Source organism: Acartia tonsa, chromosome 10 (assembly GCF_053477335.1).
Source record: "Acartia tonsa isolate MP-2025a chromosome 10, ASM5347733v1, whole genome shotgun sequence".
NCBI classification, from domain to species: domain Eukaryota; kingdom Metazoa; phylum Arthropoda; class Copepoda; order Calanoida; family Acartiidae; genus Acartia; species Acartia tonsa.
Genome location: NC_137269.1, coordinates 8,010,292 through 8,023,811, shown reverse-complemented (window position 1 = coordinate 8,023,811; position 13,520 = coordinate 8,010,292). Strand labels below are relative to the sequence as shown.

General features: G+C 31.1%; 2 protein-coding genes across 2 annotated transcripts in view; both read left to right on the top strand.

Annotated features, from left to right (window-relative positions):
- Positions 1–5,447, top strand: part of GAPcenA (GTPase activating protein and centrosome-associated) — a 45,624-nt gene extending 40,177 nt beyond the window's left edge. Inside the window, exons 30-33 of the mRNA XM_080173373.1 lie at positions 331–380; positions 641–730; positions 895–1,141; positions 1,363–5,447. Of these exons, the coding sequence (XP_080029499.1) occupies positions 331–380; positions 641–730; positions 895–1,101 (347 nt within the window). The 3' untranslated portion in view covers positions 1,102–1,141; positions 1,363–5,447. The remainder of the gene's footprint in view (positions 1–330; positions 381–640; positions 731–894; positions 1,142–1,362) is intronic.
- A 4,056-nt stretch (positions 5,448–9,503) lies between these two features.
- Positions 9,504–11,789, top strand: LOC145330510 (lectin BRA-3-like). Its single transcript, XM_080175139.1, has 6 exons — positions 9,504–9,788; positions 9,953–10,009; positions 10,433–10,558; positions 10,774–10,896; positions 11,257–11,318; positions 11,389–11,789. The coding sequence occupies exons 1-6, from the start codon at positions 9,581–9,583 to the stop codon at positions 11,476–11,478; spliced, it is 666 nt and encodes a 221-aa protein (XP_080031265.1). The 5' UTR covers positions 9,504–9,580; the 3' UTR covers positions 11,479–11,789.
- Positions 11,790–13,520: the final 1,731 nt, after the last annotated feature.

Genomic DNA, 13,520 nt, shown 5'->3' with positions numbered 1-13,520 from the left:
GATCAACCTAATTTTTCGTATTTTCGATTTAAAAAGAAAAAGTAAAAAAAAAATTTTTGGGGGGGGTATTTTTTATTTTTTGGGGGGGGGTTGGGGGTATCCCACCCCCCAAGAAAATAGCTTAAAACCATCACAGGACCAGTAGGTATATTCCCTGAAGAGCAGAGCCCAATCAGTTCAGTGGTTACTGAGATCTTAAGCTTCAGACGGACAGACAGACATCGTTCTACTTTGTATTATAGATTGTTAAAAACCTTATTATTGCTCATTTTAGACTTTTGAAAAGGTTTTGACAACAATTTTTTTTCATTTTTGTTGTTAAATTTTCAGTTGAAGGAGAAAATAGCATAAAGCTGGATAATGCCATGAAACGAATACAGGTGAACCTTGTATTAAAAAGATAATTTCAAGAATGGAATGACCAATGTGAATCGTAGCAAATAAATTATGCATATTAAGTAATAACCTAAAAATAAGAAACTTACAGCCATTTAAAATTTAAAAAGTAGGTATTTTTGTAGAATAATATAAAAGATTAAAATGCCGGATAATGAAAATGGCCAGATATCCGGCCCAACCCTATTTTTACATTTAAAAAAGGCATTAATTTTCATGGAAACACTAATCTTGTTTTCATTAGGAGCTTGAGCTTGAATTGGCCCAAACAAAACTTGCTCTGGTAGAAACAGAGTGCAAAAATCAAGATCTGACTCACCAATTTACCACTCAGGTATGAACAAAAACTTGTTGTGGGGACTTATTTCTAGCATAAAAAATGCCAATATTCCTGTCAGAAAAAGACAGTTGGCGGATTTTTCTAATTCGAGTGATTTAAAATCACATTCCCTTATCCCTGCTAGCAATATTAAGTTTTTGATAAGAAATACATTACAGGAATCCACAAACAATAGAAATTCCACCTGGTTCTCTAAAACGCTGACATCAATCAAGGAGGCAGCCGCTGGAGGCCAGGGCCACCACGGCCAGAAGGTAGCTGTACACCAGCCAGGAGGAACCGGAAGTCCTCCGGACACCATGAGAAAGTCAACCTCAGAACACACGGTTCTCACACATCAACGATCACATTCAGGGGTCAAATAAAATGATTTATAATTCTAAAATCATTGGCATTTTTAAAAACGTAGAATAGGCATTTATCGTATCGTATTATAGACAGCTTTCCTCGGGTATTAAAAATGAAAATATAAGATTAAAACTGGTCTTGTTAGCTCCTTGTTGCCGAAGGCCCGGGATAACAAAACTGCTATGATTTTATTTTAATATTCGTGGAAAATTGGCTGTAATACATGATTTTTCGGTATGGCTGAGATTTAATTTAAAGGATATTAATCGGTTTCGAAGCCATACTGGAAAAATAATTTTATTTCATTATTCACAAAATAACACTTCATTTAATTTTGATCTAACCATTTTTGTAGGTATAATATTATGTATTGTATAGTAGACCAAATAATATTACCTATAAATGGACTGTCCGCAACAAAAATAGATATTGTTTTTTTTTCAAAATCTAGCCTAAAATTATAGTTCCCTGTTTAATTTTAGGCATATTTTATGTTTGTAGCATCGAGATCGAAGCCCTTTGAAAATGTTGACCTCCAATAATTAGATCCTCCGCCCCTTTATTTGTGCTCCTTCACAAATAGGCGGAGGAAAAAATTTTAAAACGGCTTTTAATCACGATGCTGCAAATATAGAATTAGGGTTGGGCCGTATACAGGATACCGGATATCTGGCTGATTTATAATGTCGGATATCTGCCAAACGCCCACCCCTATATGAAATAAGCTTGAACAGAGAACAATAGTTTTAGGTTAAATTTTGTAAAATCAAACTTTGTTTTTGTTGCGGTAAGTCCTTTTAACGGACCTTTGAGGGCAAGCACCTAGATTTTTAAGCATAGAAAAAGACATATATGATAAATAGAGTAAAAACATCACATTTTATAAAGATGTGCATAATAAGCTTTTTTTATGAAAATTTTTATACCACAGCTTTTGTATTGTGTAAATGCATTAAATGGGGTTTGGCCGGATATCCGACCATTTCCAATATCCAGCTGGATATACGGTTATTGAAACTATCCGGTTTATGGATATTTCTAATGCCGGATGTCCGGCATTAGAATTCAGTCTGGTATCCGGCCAAGAAAGTATCCGGCCCAACCCTAACATAAAAAGTTATTAAAGGAGTAGATTAGTTTTTTTACAGCACACCAAACAAACAATAAAAAGACAGATTTTTAAAACTAAATGAATATAAATCATAATTTTTTACTCGTATTTTGTGTTACTTAACATTCCTTTTAGTATTTCTTATAATTTCTGTAAAGATGATGGACAGTAATAAAATACCGTTTCATGAAGTCATACGCGGTCATACGCTGGAAGGGTGTATCATATTTCAGATCTCAGATTTCGCATTTAAGAATAGTTATTTCTCGCATCGTATTATAAACGGCTTTCCGCGGATATAGAATGTACAATTATGAGATTAAAACTAGTTTTTTTAGCCCCGAGGTGACGAAGTCACCGGCTAAAAAAACTAGTTTTAATCTTATGATTGTACATTTCTATATTCGTAGAAAGCTGGATATAATACGATGCTAGACATAGTTTTTTCGTATGGATGAGAACCGGTTCCTATCCACCGGATTCGAATGAATACGAGAAAAATTCTTCTTTATATTATATAAGCGAATTAAATAATCTTGCAAGCATGGCTTTTATCTTATAGAGAAAAATAGTAAATCAACTCGCGAAAACAGATCTGAAATTTGCGTCACCCTTCCAACATTTTATGATTAGAAGTTACATATGAATATTTAATTAACAAAAAAGTATAGTACGCATTATATATTTAGTTTTATGTCGCACATTAAACTATTTATTTTCTCGTTAAGTAGTAATTTTGACGCTAACATGAAATGAAAATCAACTTGTATTGACTTCTACGGCTAAAGAAAATTATTATCATGTGTTTCATATCTGATTTTTAAAAATAATTTCATGATTTAAGCAAAGCAGCTACTCTATAACTATGATTGACAGATACGTCTGCCCGTCAGTGAAAGAAACTTATGTATACAGTCTCTACAAAGACTTTGCTTTACGCAGTTATTCATTAGTATTACCCATGAAGATTGAAGACAACACACACAAAGACACGCTTGCTATTTCAGGGATAGGGGAATGATATTCTGATAAACAATTCTAAAGGAAATTTCCTCACACAACCCCCTTTTCCTCCCCTTCTTACCCACCCCTCCTCAGTTATATGAAAAAAAAAACTAAGATATACCCTCCAGCTAACTTCCAAAGGTTTCGTGATTTTTTGTGGAATTGATTGTTACAATAGCTAGACCTGATGTTATTTAGATACTTTTCAATTTGCTTTTTTCATCTTGTCTTTTAAAGCTATGCCAATTATGGACCAACTACCATTTTGTATATTAATTGTAATTATTAAATATTTATTTATTTACGCGTAAGATTGAATTTAATTTTATTAAAATTTTTGTGATCTTCCATTTTTGTTATCAATTAATTGTTAATTTCTATGATATTTGTAAATTCTTGGATGTTATTATTTATTTGATATTATTTTATTGTTAGAGATTAGTGATTATTCATATAAATTTCGTAATAGTAAGACACTCTTGAAGCTAAAAGCATAGCTTAAACAAATTAAACATATATATCAAGATTTTTAGTATTTGTTAGCATTTAATTCAGCATCAAACAGCTTGTCTATGTAAAGGGGAGCAGGCACGAGCGAGAGCAAGTGATTCCAAGCACCTTCCAGCATTGAACCTAAGTATTTTTTAGGTAAATATACTAGGATTATGTTTAATATTTGTTTTATCGACTAAAAAGTTAGGTTTCACCATGGTTTTATGTGAAAAAAAACTTTCAACAGTTAATTATTTTTTTGGTTCAATATTATCAAATGTTTTAATACAACAGTATATTATTTTATTAAAAATGTATATTTAGAAAAGGGTTTGTAACTTGTAATATCGTAAACAGTTCAATTAAATTACTTTTGCAATTTACAGCATTTGTTGCTTTTCTGTCATGTTATTTTATTTTGTCCTTTGAATTGAACTCAATAAAGCATTTGATGATATTGCATCAAAAAAACTATTCACATTTTAAAGTTTTTTCATATAAAACCCTGGTAAAACCCAACTTTTTAGTTAATAAACCAAATATTAAACATAAACCTAGTATATTCACACAAAAAAGTACTATGGATCAATGCTGGAAGGTGCTTAGAATCACTTGCTCTCGCTCGTGCATAGTCCCCTTTAGCTGAATGTTAAAATCTTTTGCTTTAAAAAAGCTGTATATAAACCTTTTTTTCTGATATGTCATTTTTAAAAGTGTTCTTTATACCTATATCTTGATTTACGAGATCTCTAAATAATTACTCCTCCCTTTAAGATTTGATATATAAACCTATCCTTTACCCAATATTTAAAAGCTTTTGCACGGGTTGGCAGAAAAAACATGCATACCATAAGAAAAGTAATATATGTATTGTCAAACCTTGCAAAAATGCACCATTATTAATACACTGATTTGTACCTTAGATGATTGGCTCAAAAGATTTTTGTTTATGTGTAAATAGATCAAGGAAGGTTACGTCAAAAAGTAGCGAAGCTTTTTAAGCAATTGATATAAGATTAAAATATGTTGCATCAAATAAAAGTAATCATAGCTCACATAATAAAGTCACAATTTTTGACAGGGTAGTAAGGAATTTTCTCGTATTCATTCGAATCCGGTGGATAGGAACCAGTTCTCATCCATACGAAAAAACTATGTCTAGCATCGTATTATATCCAGCTTTCTACGAATATAAAAATGTACAATCATAAGATTAAAACCAGTTTTTTCAGCTGGTGCCTTCGGCACCTCGGGGCTAAAAAAACTAGTTTTAATCTCATAATTGTACATTCTATATCCGCGGAAAGCCGTTTATAATACGATGCGAGAAATAACTATTCCCGTATCGCTTCGAAACCAATTAATATTAGATTATAATTAGAACCGGATCTCATCCATACGAAAAAACTATGTCTAGCATCGTATTATATCCAGTTTTCTACGAATATAGAAATGTACAATCATAAGATTAAAACCAGTTTAGCCGGTGCCTTAGGCATCTCGGGGCTAAAAAAAATTATTTTGTAATGGTACATTTTTTATCCGCAGAAGTTGTTTATAATACAATGCGATAAATAACTATTATATTATTTCTAATTGACATTATAACGGATGGACGGACCAATTGTAGAGTAGCTGCGCCATCTAATATTATTTAAGAAGCAAGCTTGTAGAAAACATACATGTTATATATTATAATTGATACAATATTGTAATATGCTCTTTATATAAATTCAAATACACATTTAGATAGAATACTTTTTAGAAAGCGAAGCTTTTCTCTAACTAGGGCCGTTCCGTCCGTCTGTACGTCCGTAATAGATAGTTTATTACTACAGGTCATGTTAAATTAGTTTATAATGGGAAGTAATTTGACAAAAAATAACTTTTTCCTATAGCCCTAAGAAAAATTCTGTAAAGGAGGGTTAACTTCCCCTTACCTCATAGGGCGAAGCCGCTAGTTCTATGTAATTAGCGCTTGGTTAAACTTGCTTAAACACCAAACTTGTTTATGTCTTTTCTTCAAAAAGGCATCTAATGTTCACTTATTCTACTCATTGAAAAAAAATACTATGTTTTTCCGTCATTTCTATGACCTTGGGGAATAATTTTATATAATTACCAAAAAAGTTTGTTAGTAAAAGAGACGGTATATTTGTGGGATTGTCTGAACTTTAGAGCTCTTTATTCATATTAATTTTAATGGCAAAAGTATTCACACTTAGTTGAACTTTATATCAACTTTGACAAAGGGAATAGCTTTTGCAACATTCCGTAAAATTGTGACCAATCTTTCAGTCAAATGCGCTTATTAAGTCTAACTTTTCTTAATGTTGACCAAACTCATAGTATAATTCAACACATTTTTAAAAACAGTTTGACCTAAATAACGCATTTGACTGGAATCTTACTCACAATTTTATGTAATTTTGCAAAAGCTACTAATTCCTTTAGCACAAGAATGCGCTATGTCTGCAAGACTGAAGACAGACAAACCAAACCAGAGTCCCATACTGCTACCAATGTCCACAAGATAACTACCAAAAAAGTAGTTGAGCAGAATTCCCAGGGAGAAAGGAAGGGGACAATGGATCTAAAATTTATATTTCTGACAGTCTTAGACTTTGGGTACCAGAACACATGCAACTTTTATTATTTTGGCAAATTTCAAAGACTTTGGGTATTAGTGCAAAGAATGCCGCTGAAACAATTATTCCCAAAGCAAACGACTCTTACTGAACTCAATTTTGAATCAAGATAACTGGCTTATTTTTAAAGATATTAAAATGAAATAAAAATTTACTTGTTTTATTCTTCAATGGGATTGTGCATAGTAGGTATTATAAGAGATTCCTTGCTAAAAATGCAATAGGGAAATAGAAAAACAAAATTCTGAAGAACCTAAAAGCTCTTTGCGTGTAGCCAAAAAAAGTAAATATGTAAAAAATCTCAAATGGGGACAATGATTTATTACTTTAATATTGTACTTTTCAACCTAAATGTTGCAAAAAATGCGTTATTTGATTATAATTGTTATCACAGTTTTAGCATCAGGCATGTTTACACTACCTATCAGTACAGCTGCATTTTTAGAGATACCCGAAAACACCTTACGTAAATGTTATGTACATTTTTACAGAGAATATGGACCTATAATTATTTTTTTCGTGCTCCTTCTGGTTGATTCCCAAAACTGGAAAACGCAGTTTTTGTTTGAGACACCTTGTATGTCGAAAACAAATGGTTCTTACATAAAAAAAACTATGACGATTTCAACGGTATGCATAAAAATTTTCTACATTAAACACAAGCCGCGGAATTTAATTTTCAAAAAAGGATGCTTTTTTTGCACAATCTTTAAATCCATAAAAATTCAAAAATAAGGCCTTTATAAGACCGGTTTTTAAGGCATTACAGAGAAGAAGGGGACTTATCTCGTAACATGGCCACCTTTCAAAGCAAACCATGATCCATATCAAACTCGCAAAAAATTCATTAAACTTTTTATTTGAATAAAGTTGAAAAGAGTCTAAAATGTTGAAATGTATTTGTTGGAAATACTGCAAAAAAAAAGAAAATTAGTTAGTTAGGCAACTGTGAAAAAATATAATGTTAAGTAAGTTGATTGTTTTCAAAGTGAAATTAAACACTTATTGATACTGGTAATAAAAGAACAAGAATGACAACATCCAGAAGTAGCGAAGCACAAAAATTATGGATGGATATCCTGAAAAAATAAACTATGTTGCAGTTTCTTTGAAAATAACATTAGACTTAAAAATCACAAAAACTAGTAAGATTTATAACTTGAAAATCTAAGAATCGATCTAGCACCTCAACCAATAAGCAAATCTTAATGAAACTTTGTGGGGATATGTAAATTATTAACTTAAATAATCATTATAAATATCAGCCGTCTGTCTTGAATAAGAGTAAAAAAATCATAAAAACTTAAAAATCTAGGAATTGAACAAGCACCCCAACCATTAAGCAAATCTTGATCAAACTTGATAAAAGTATGCAGAATTTGAAAGTATTCAATCGCTGAAAATTTCAGTAGGAGTTGAGAAAATCATGAAAACTTAAAAATGTAGGATTCGATCTAGCACCTAAACCAATCTTAATGAAACCTAGTGAAAATATGAAGAATGTTAACAAAATCAATCCCTGAAAATTTCAGCTCTCTATCTTTTATAGGAGCCTAGAAAATCACGTTTCCCACTTTCTGTGTCAGATGGATGGATGGACATTTCGAATTATAGAGTAGCCTCGCTACTAAAAAATACAGATTCAATTACTTTTTTAATTAGTTGTTATATAGATATGACAAGGGTGAGAGATAATATTACATATATAATTGACAAAACATAATTCATTGAAATAATTGTTGATGGAGAGTTATAAACATTTTAACATATATATTTAACTTTTTATATTGAAGGGCTCCAGCAGATATTCATACAAAAACCTTTATGTTTATGTTTTATCCTTAGCAAATATTTCCTTAAGACATTAAAATGTTCATGCTCTAGTGTTATATCTATTTAATTGTGCTTGAAATATTTTCATTTAAAATGTTTAATAAAGAATTTTTCTTATATAAAGTTAAGATGTTACTTATTCATGTTTCTACAATATTAGCACTGTTCAGTGGAAACCAATTTTTTTGGTTGTATTGTCAATTTATCTTGGGAGGGTGGTGGTACCCTCCCACTAAATGGTTATAAATCTTCCTGGACTCAGATGAAAAAAACTGTAAAAGTGAACCAAATTGGAGAATAGTGAGATTCTTTAGAGCAGAAACACACACACACACACAGAGAGGGATCCTGTTACTATTATATAGAAAAGTCATGATTTTAAATTCTATTGACAAGGGCAAATTATAGAAAAATATTTCAATAAATTAAATAATAATCATTAATATGTGTTGCAATCATTGCTTTCTGATAACCTTGGAAAAATCATATTGAAAACGTTGTTGTATTTGTTGTTTGAAAAATGACACTCTTTAGATAATAACAATAAAAGAATTGATTTAATAATAAGAATATTGACTTATATTTAGTTGCTTTAGAGATATGTCAAGAGTAAGATTTTAAAGAAGGTGTTTTTTTGCTTTTTATTTAGAATAGCTAGTCGGTGTTTTTAGTAAGTAATAGGTGTAAAATGGTCCATAGAATTTAGATATGCAATCGTTTGTTTGTAGACCTCTTATTTTGAAGTAATTTAAGTTTTTTAAAAAATAATTAAGTCGGTGTTAAGGTACTAAAATGCAACAAAATAAAAGAAGAAAATTGCCAGTATGAACAAAAATAGTAAAATCTTTAATTTGACACCTTACTTTTTAAATTCTGTTGAGTAATTATTAAAAAATTATATTTTTTTACCTCGGTTTAAGCAAAACTTAGAACTTAAATTTATTCTCACACAGACATAAAAAATATGGGTTTATTATTATTTATTCATGTTTAAACACACAATATTGATACTGCTTAGCGGGAAATTTAATATATTTTTTGGTAGTATTTGTTGTTTGAAAGGTGACACTCTATAGACAATAACAATAAAAGAATTGATTTAATGATAAGAATATTGATTTATATTTAGTTGCTTTAGAGATATGTCAAGTGTAAGATTTTAAATTTAGGATTATATTCAGTATATAATTATATAAGGCATTTCATTTCTTTTAATTTTCTATTACTTTATTAATATTAACATTCTTCAGTATTTGTAATGAGGTTTTTAGATATTTTAACTCCCATAGATGCTAGGGATGCAGTTACAAGTTGTTCTTCATAATTTACACAAATGTGATAATATTTTAGGTAATATGGTTAGGCATATCTTTTCTACAACAAATTATAAGATTCTCTTGCCAAGCAATGGTGACTAATCTTTTGACACCTGTGGGATTTCCAGGATCACAAAATCCTATGATGATGGGAGTACCAGGAGCACAAGGAGTACCAGGAGTACCAGGAGCACCAGGAGCACCAGGAGCACCCTGGCAAACCACACAATTGACAAAAGAACAACAAGCTTGGTGGTATTGGTGGAATTATTGGCAGAATTCCAAGAAGAAAGAGAAAGGTGAAAATTTCCCTATTAAGAAGAGTTTGAGGTCCCTTATAACACTATTAAAGCTTACAAAAATGTATATTACATTTTAAACAGTTCAAATACAGTTTTACAGAGTTGAAAAACTACCCCCCCTCTCAAATCCTCCATTATTTAAGTTTATAAAATTCTTTTAGTTGTGGAAGAAGAAGAAGATTGTGGTAGCAGCAAATGGACCCTAGACAAAGAAACAGGTCTGATTGCTGTTTTTGAGATATTTTTAGTGCTAGTTAAATCAGCATTCAATATATTGAATGCCACAATCTGTGCTTTATTAAGATTCCAACTAAAAATAAAAATATTTATAAAATTTTTTACTTTCATGTCATGGGTATCAAAATATTACTTTGAAATCTGAAAGAAAATCAAAGCTAGAAGGACTAAATAATAAAATAATGATTGAAAAAATGTACTTTTTAAATTTTAAGTTAGCAACTTAAAAGCATGATTGTCAATATTCTTGTTGATTTCAACTTTATATTCTTATAGTCATTGATTGAGCATGAAATAGATTAACTAAAATAAGAAATATGAACCTAAAATGTAGGGTTTATAATGAAAATTGTGAAAGGTTGTTTTTTTATCTTTACAATGCTCAAAAGAAATATAAATTATAGGTATATGCTACCTTGTACTGGAGCAAAATTTGAATTGGATACAAGCAAGAAATGCATGCATGAGTGAGGGCAATGGAGCTGATCTAGCTTCAATCAATTCTCAACAAGAAGAAAACTTTATTGAAAGTGTGTTTTATTTTATCAGTTAGTTGGGTGGGGGTCTGGGGGGGGGGGGGAGGTTGAACGCCCCCTATAATCTTGTCTTTATTCTTCATTCACCCTTTTATTTAATCAATAAGGATTCAATGCCCCCCCTCGACCATTAGGGTTATTATTTGAACATCAATGATCAGGATTTATATTTGATAATAATAGCAATGTCATGTATTTTTGTTCACTAGGTATTTTAGTTGAGAACATGAAGAAGCTTTGTAAAGATATCATACATCACCATTGTGATTTCTGGATGGGATTTCATTTTCGTGCCCAGGAAGGAAACTGGGTCTGGTCAAATGGAGATCCAGGTTTCATACCTATCATTTTTAAAAACATTTAGAGCTTCTTCAGACTGCTAGGAGATTAGCAGTAAATCTGAAGCATTGTTCTACAGCAATATTTTAACTTTGTACTTTATAAATATACTAGTTTTAGTTAGGAAATTTTTTCCCCAATATTAGATATAATAAAAATCGGTGGAAAACTCCGTTTTTTAAGGAAACAAGAGACAATTTTCTCGTTCACAGTCCCTTTAACAATATTTACAAAGCTGCACTGAAAAGCATAACCAATTAAACCAAGTGTGCTGGTTTTACAGAGATTTGTCATAAAAGTAGTTATTAACACTTCATTTTAAAAAATATTTACTGTATTGTTTTATATTACAGTTACCTACAAAAATTGGTTTCCTGGAGAACCAGATAATAGTGAATATTCTAAATGTGGACAGGTTCTTTATTTCTATTCTTATTTAAATTAAGTTTTTTACAAAGTTTTGTAACTAACATTTATGTATTTAGTTGCTGTATTGGACGAATACTTGGGAATGGGAAGCTACAAATTGTAACAATTATCATACATCTGTTTGCAGCAAGAAAATTCATTTTTAGATAATATTGTTGGCAGATTTGAATTTTTTTAATATCATAAATTACTACCAACTACTGGTTCTTATTTCCTTTCCTTTTGTGATAATTTTATTTTAAGTTAAACCTGCTTTATATGAAACAAGATAAGTGTTCACAATCATTTAAATATTAATACTAGCGTTGTTTCACAAAATTTATTATAATTAATATGAAACTTCAAATTTAAAAGTTGAATTACACTGCGAACCAAAAAATAGGCAAATGAATTTTTAGAATAGCGGCTTCATTATTAATTTGGGATGATTTTACTAAAAATATAAAATACAGATGCATCTTTTGGTTACAAGTTTCAACTGTAAGTTTCTATTAATCAGCACAAATAAAGCATGGTAGTGCGAATAGGGCGCTTGGCCATATTTAGGTATGACGAATGCTCTCCCATGAGTACTGCTAAAATTTAACGCTGCGCTTTGCTCTCAAAGAAGATAAAGTATAGAATAGAATCCAGGTAGAAGATTCTGCCTGGCTAGCCTGAAGTAAAATTGGAACTTTTGAAAGACCAAAACGGCTACAAGGCTGGTAGTAAATAACATGATTTCAGTAATTATTCAGAAAAAATATTCAAAATAAATTTCTTTTCCAATGATTTACTAAAAGCCATGAAGCCAAGAATCCAGCTTCCTCTTCCCTATTCACAATGGATTAAAAATGAATTTAATGTGCATATTAAGCCTTAAAAAAATAATTATGTACGAAAATTTACAAAAAAATATTGGTCTCAGTATTTATATTATAAAACTAGGTTGCGCTCTTATGTTTCTTATATTAGATGTTGATACAAATTAAACTTTTCTAGTTTTGTCCAACTAGTCATTGTGATTTGTACTTTATCATTATTGTCTTTACTGCGCAAGTCAAAGATTCCTTCAAATTTCCCAAAAATATTTAGGGTTTTCATTTCTATTCCTCCTTATTCTATGTTTGCTCTGTAGAAATTTCAGTGAAATACCCACAAGTATTCTCAACATCGGTAGATAGATTGATTGATTAGCCATAGTCTCTTAGGGTTTGGACCTAAGTAGTCATGGAGTAGGCTGAGACACTTTTGTATAGCCACTAGGGCTATCAAGCTCCACGTTCAAGCACATTATGACTTGACCCGCTATCTCATGAGAGCTACTCATTATTACCTCACCCTCGCCGAGTATTGCAGGTGCCCCAATTTAAGTCACCGTAATGAATGACGCTCTCCGCAGAGGAGCTTGGGATAAGGGTAGTACTGATATTATGTACTTGACTATTAAGTATCCAAACTTACTCAATAATCCCCTTCTTACACAACCAGGGGAAGTTGCGTGAATGTATTCAACTGAGAAATTCGAGTTGCCACATGGGGACTAGAACTCGAACTCTCATCACCGTAACTCAGTTCGTTACCACTGAGCTACGACGCCCCTTAACATCGGTAGATAATGTAGAATGCTCTGTGCTTTACCCTCACATTATAATACGAATCTAGGCCTAAATACCCACGCATGGTATGATAATGCTTTGAAATAAGAATAAAGGTCGGTTTTGGTGTTGATTTGTTTGATATAAGTATAATAAAGTTACATAAGGAAAGAAAGCATTTTAATTAATTTTGTTGTATTTATAGTTAATCTGACATTTATTTAAATGATACATAATAGAAGTAGATTCAAGTATACCTCAGAGAGTTTACTATAAACATAACAGTGAAAGAGGTTTAAGTAGTGTAGGACGGAATGGTTGTGCATATAAGTAGGCCTATAGGATATGACAAATGCACAATTCATGCCAAGTAAAAAGAAGCCTAAATTTATACTAAACAATGCATGCTAAAGTAACTAAGCCATATTACCTTTAACCAGGAGGAGAAGAAGAACTGATAAGTTCGAGAGTTATGAATTAACTGAAGATTTATGTATTTACAAGCTATAAAGATAACTTAGATAATTAGCGTAAGCATAAAATGGATATGAAAGTTAAATGGAAAAAGGGCTTGAATATGGCTTTTACACAGCTAGTTGTAATCAAATAGA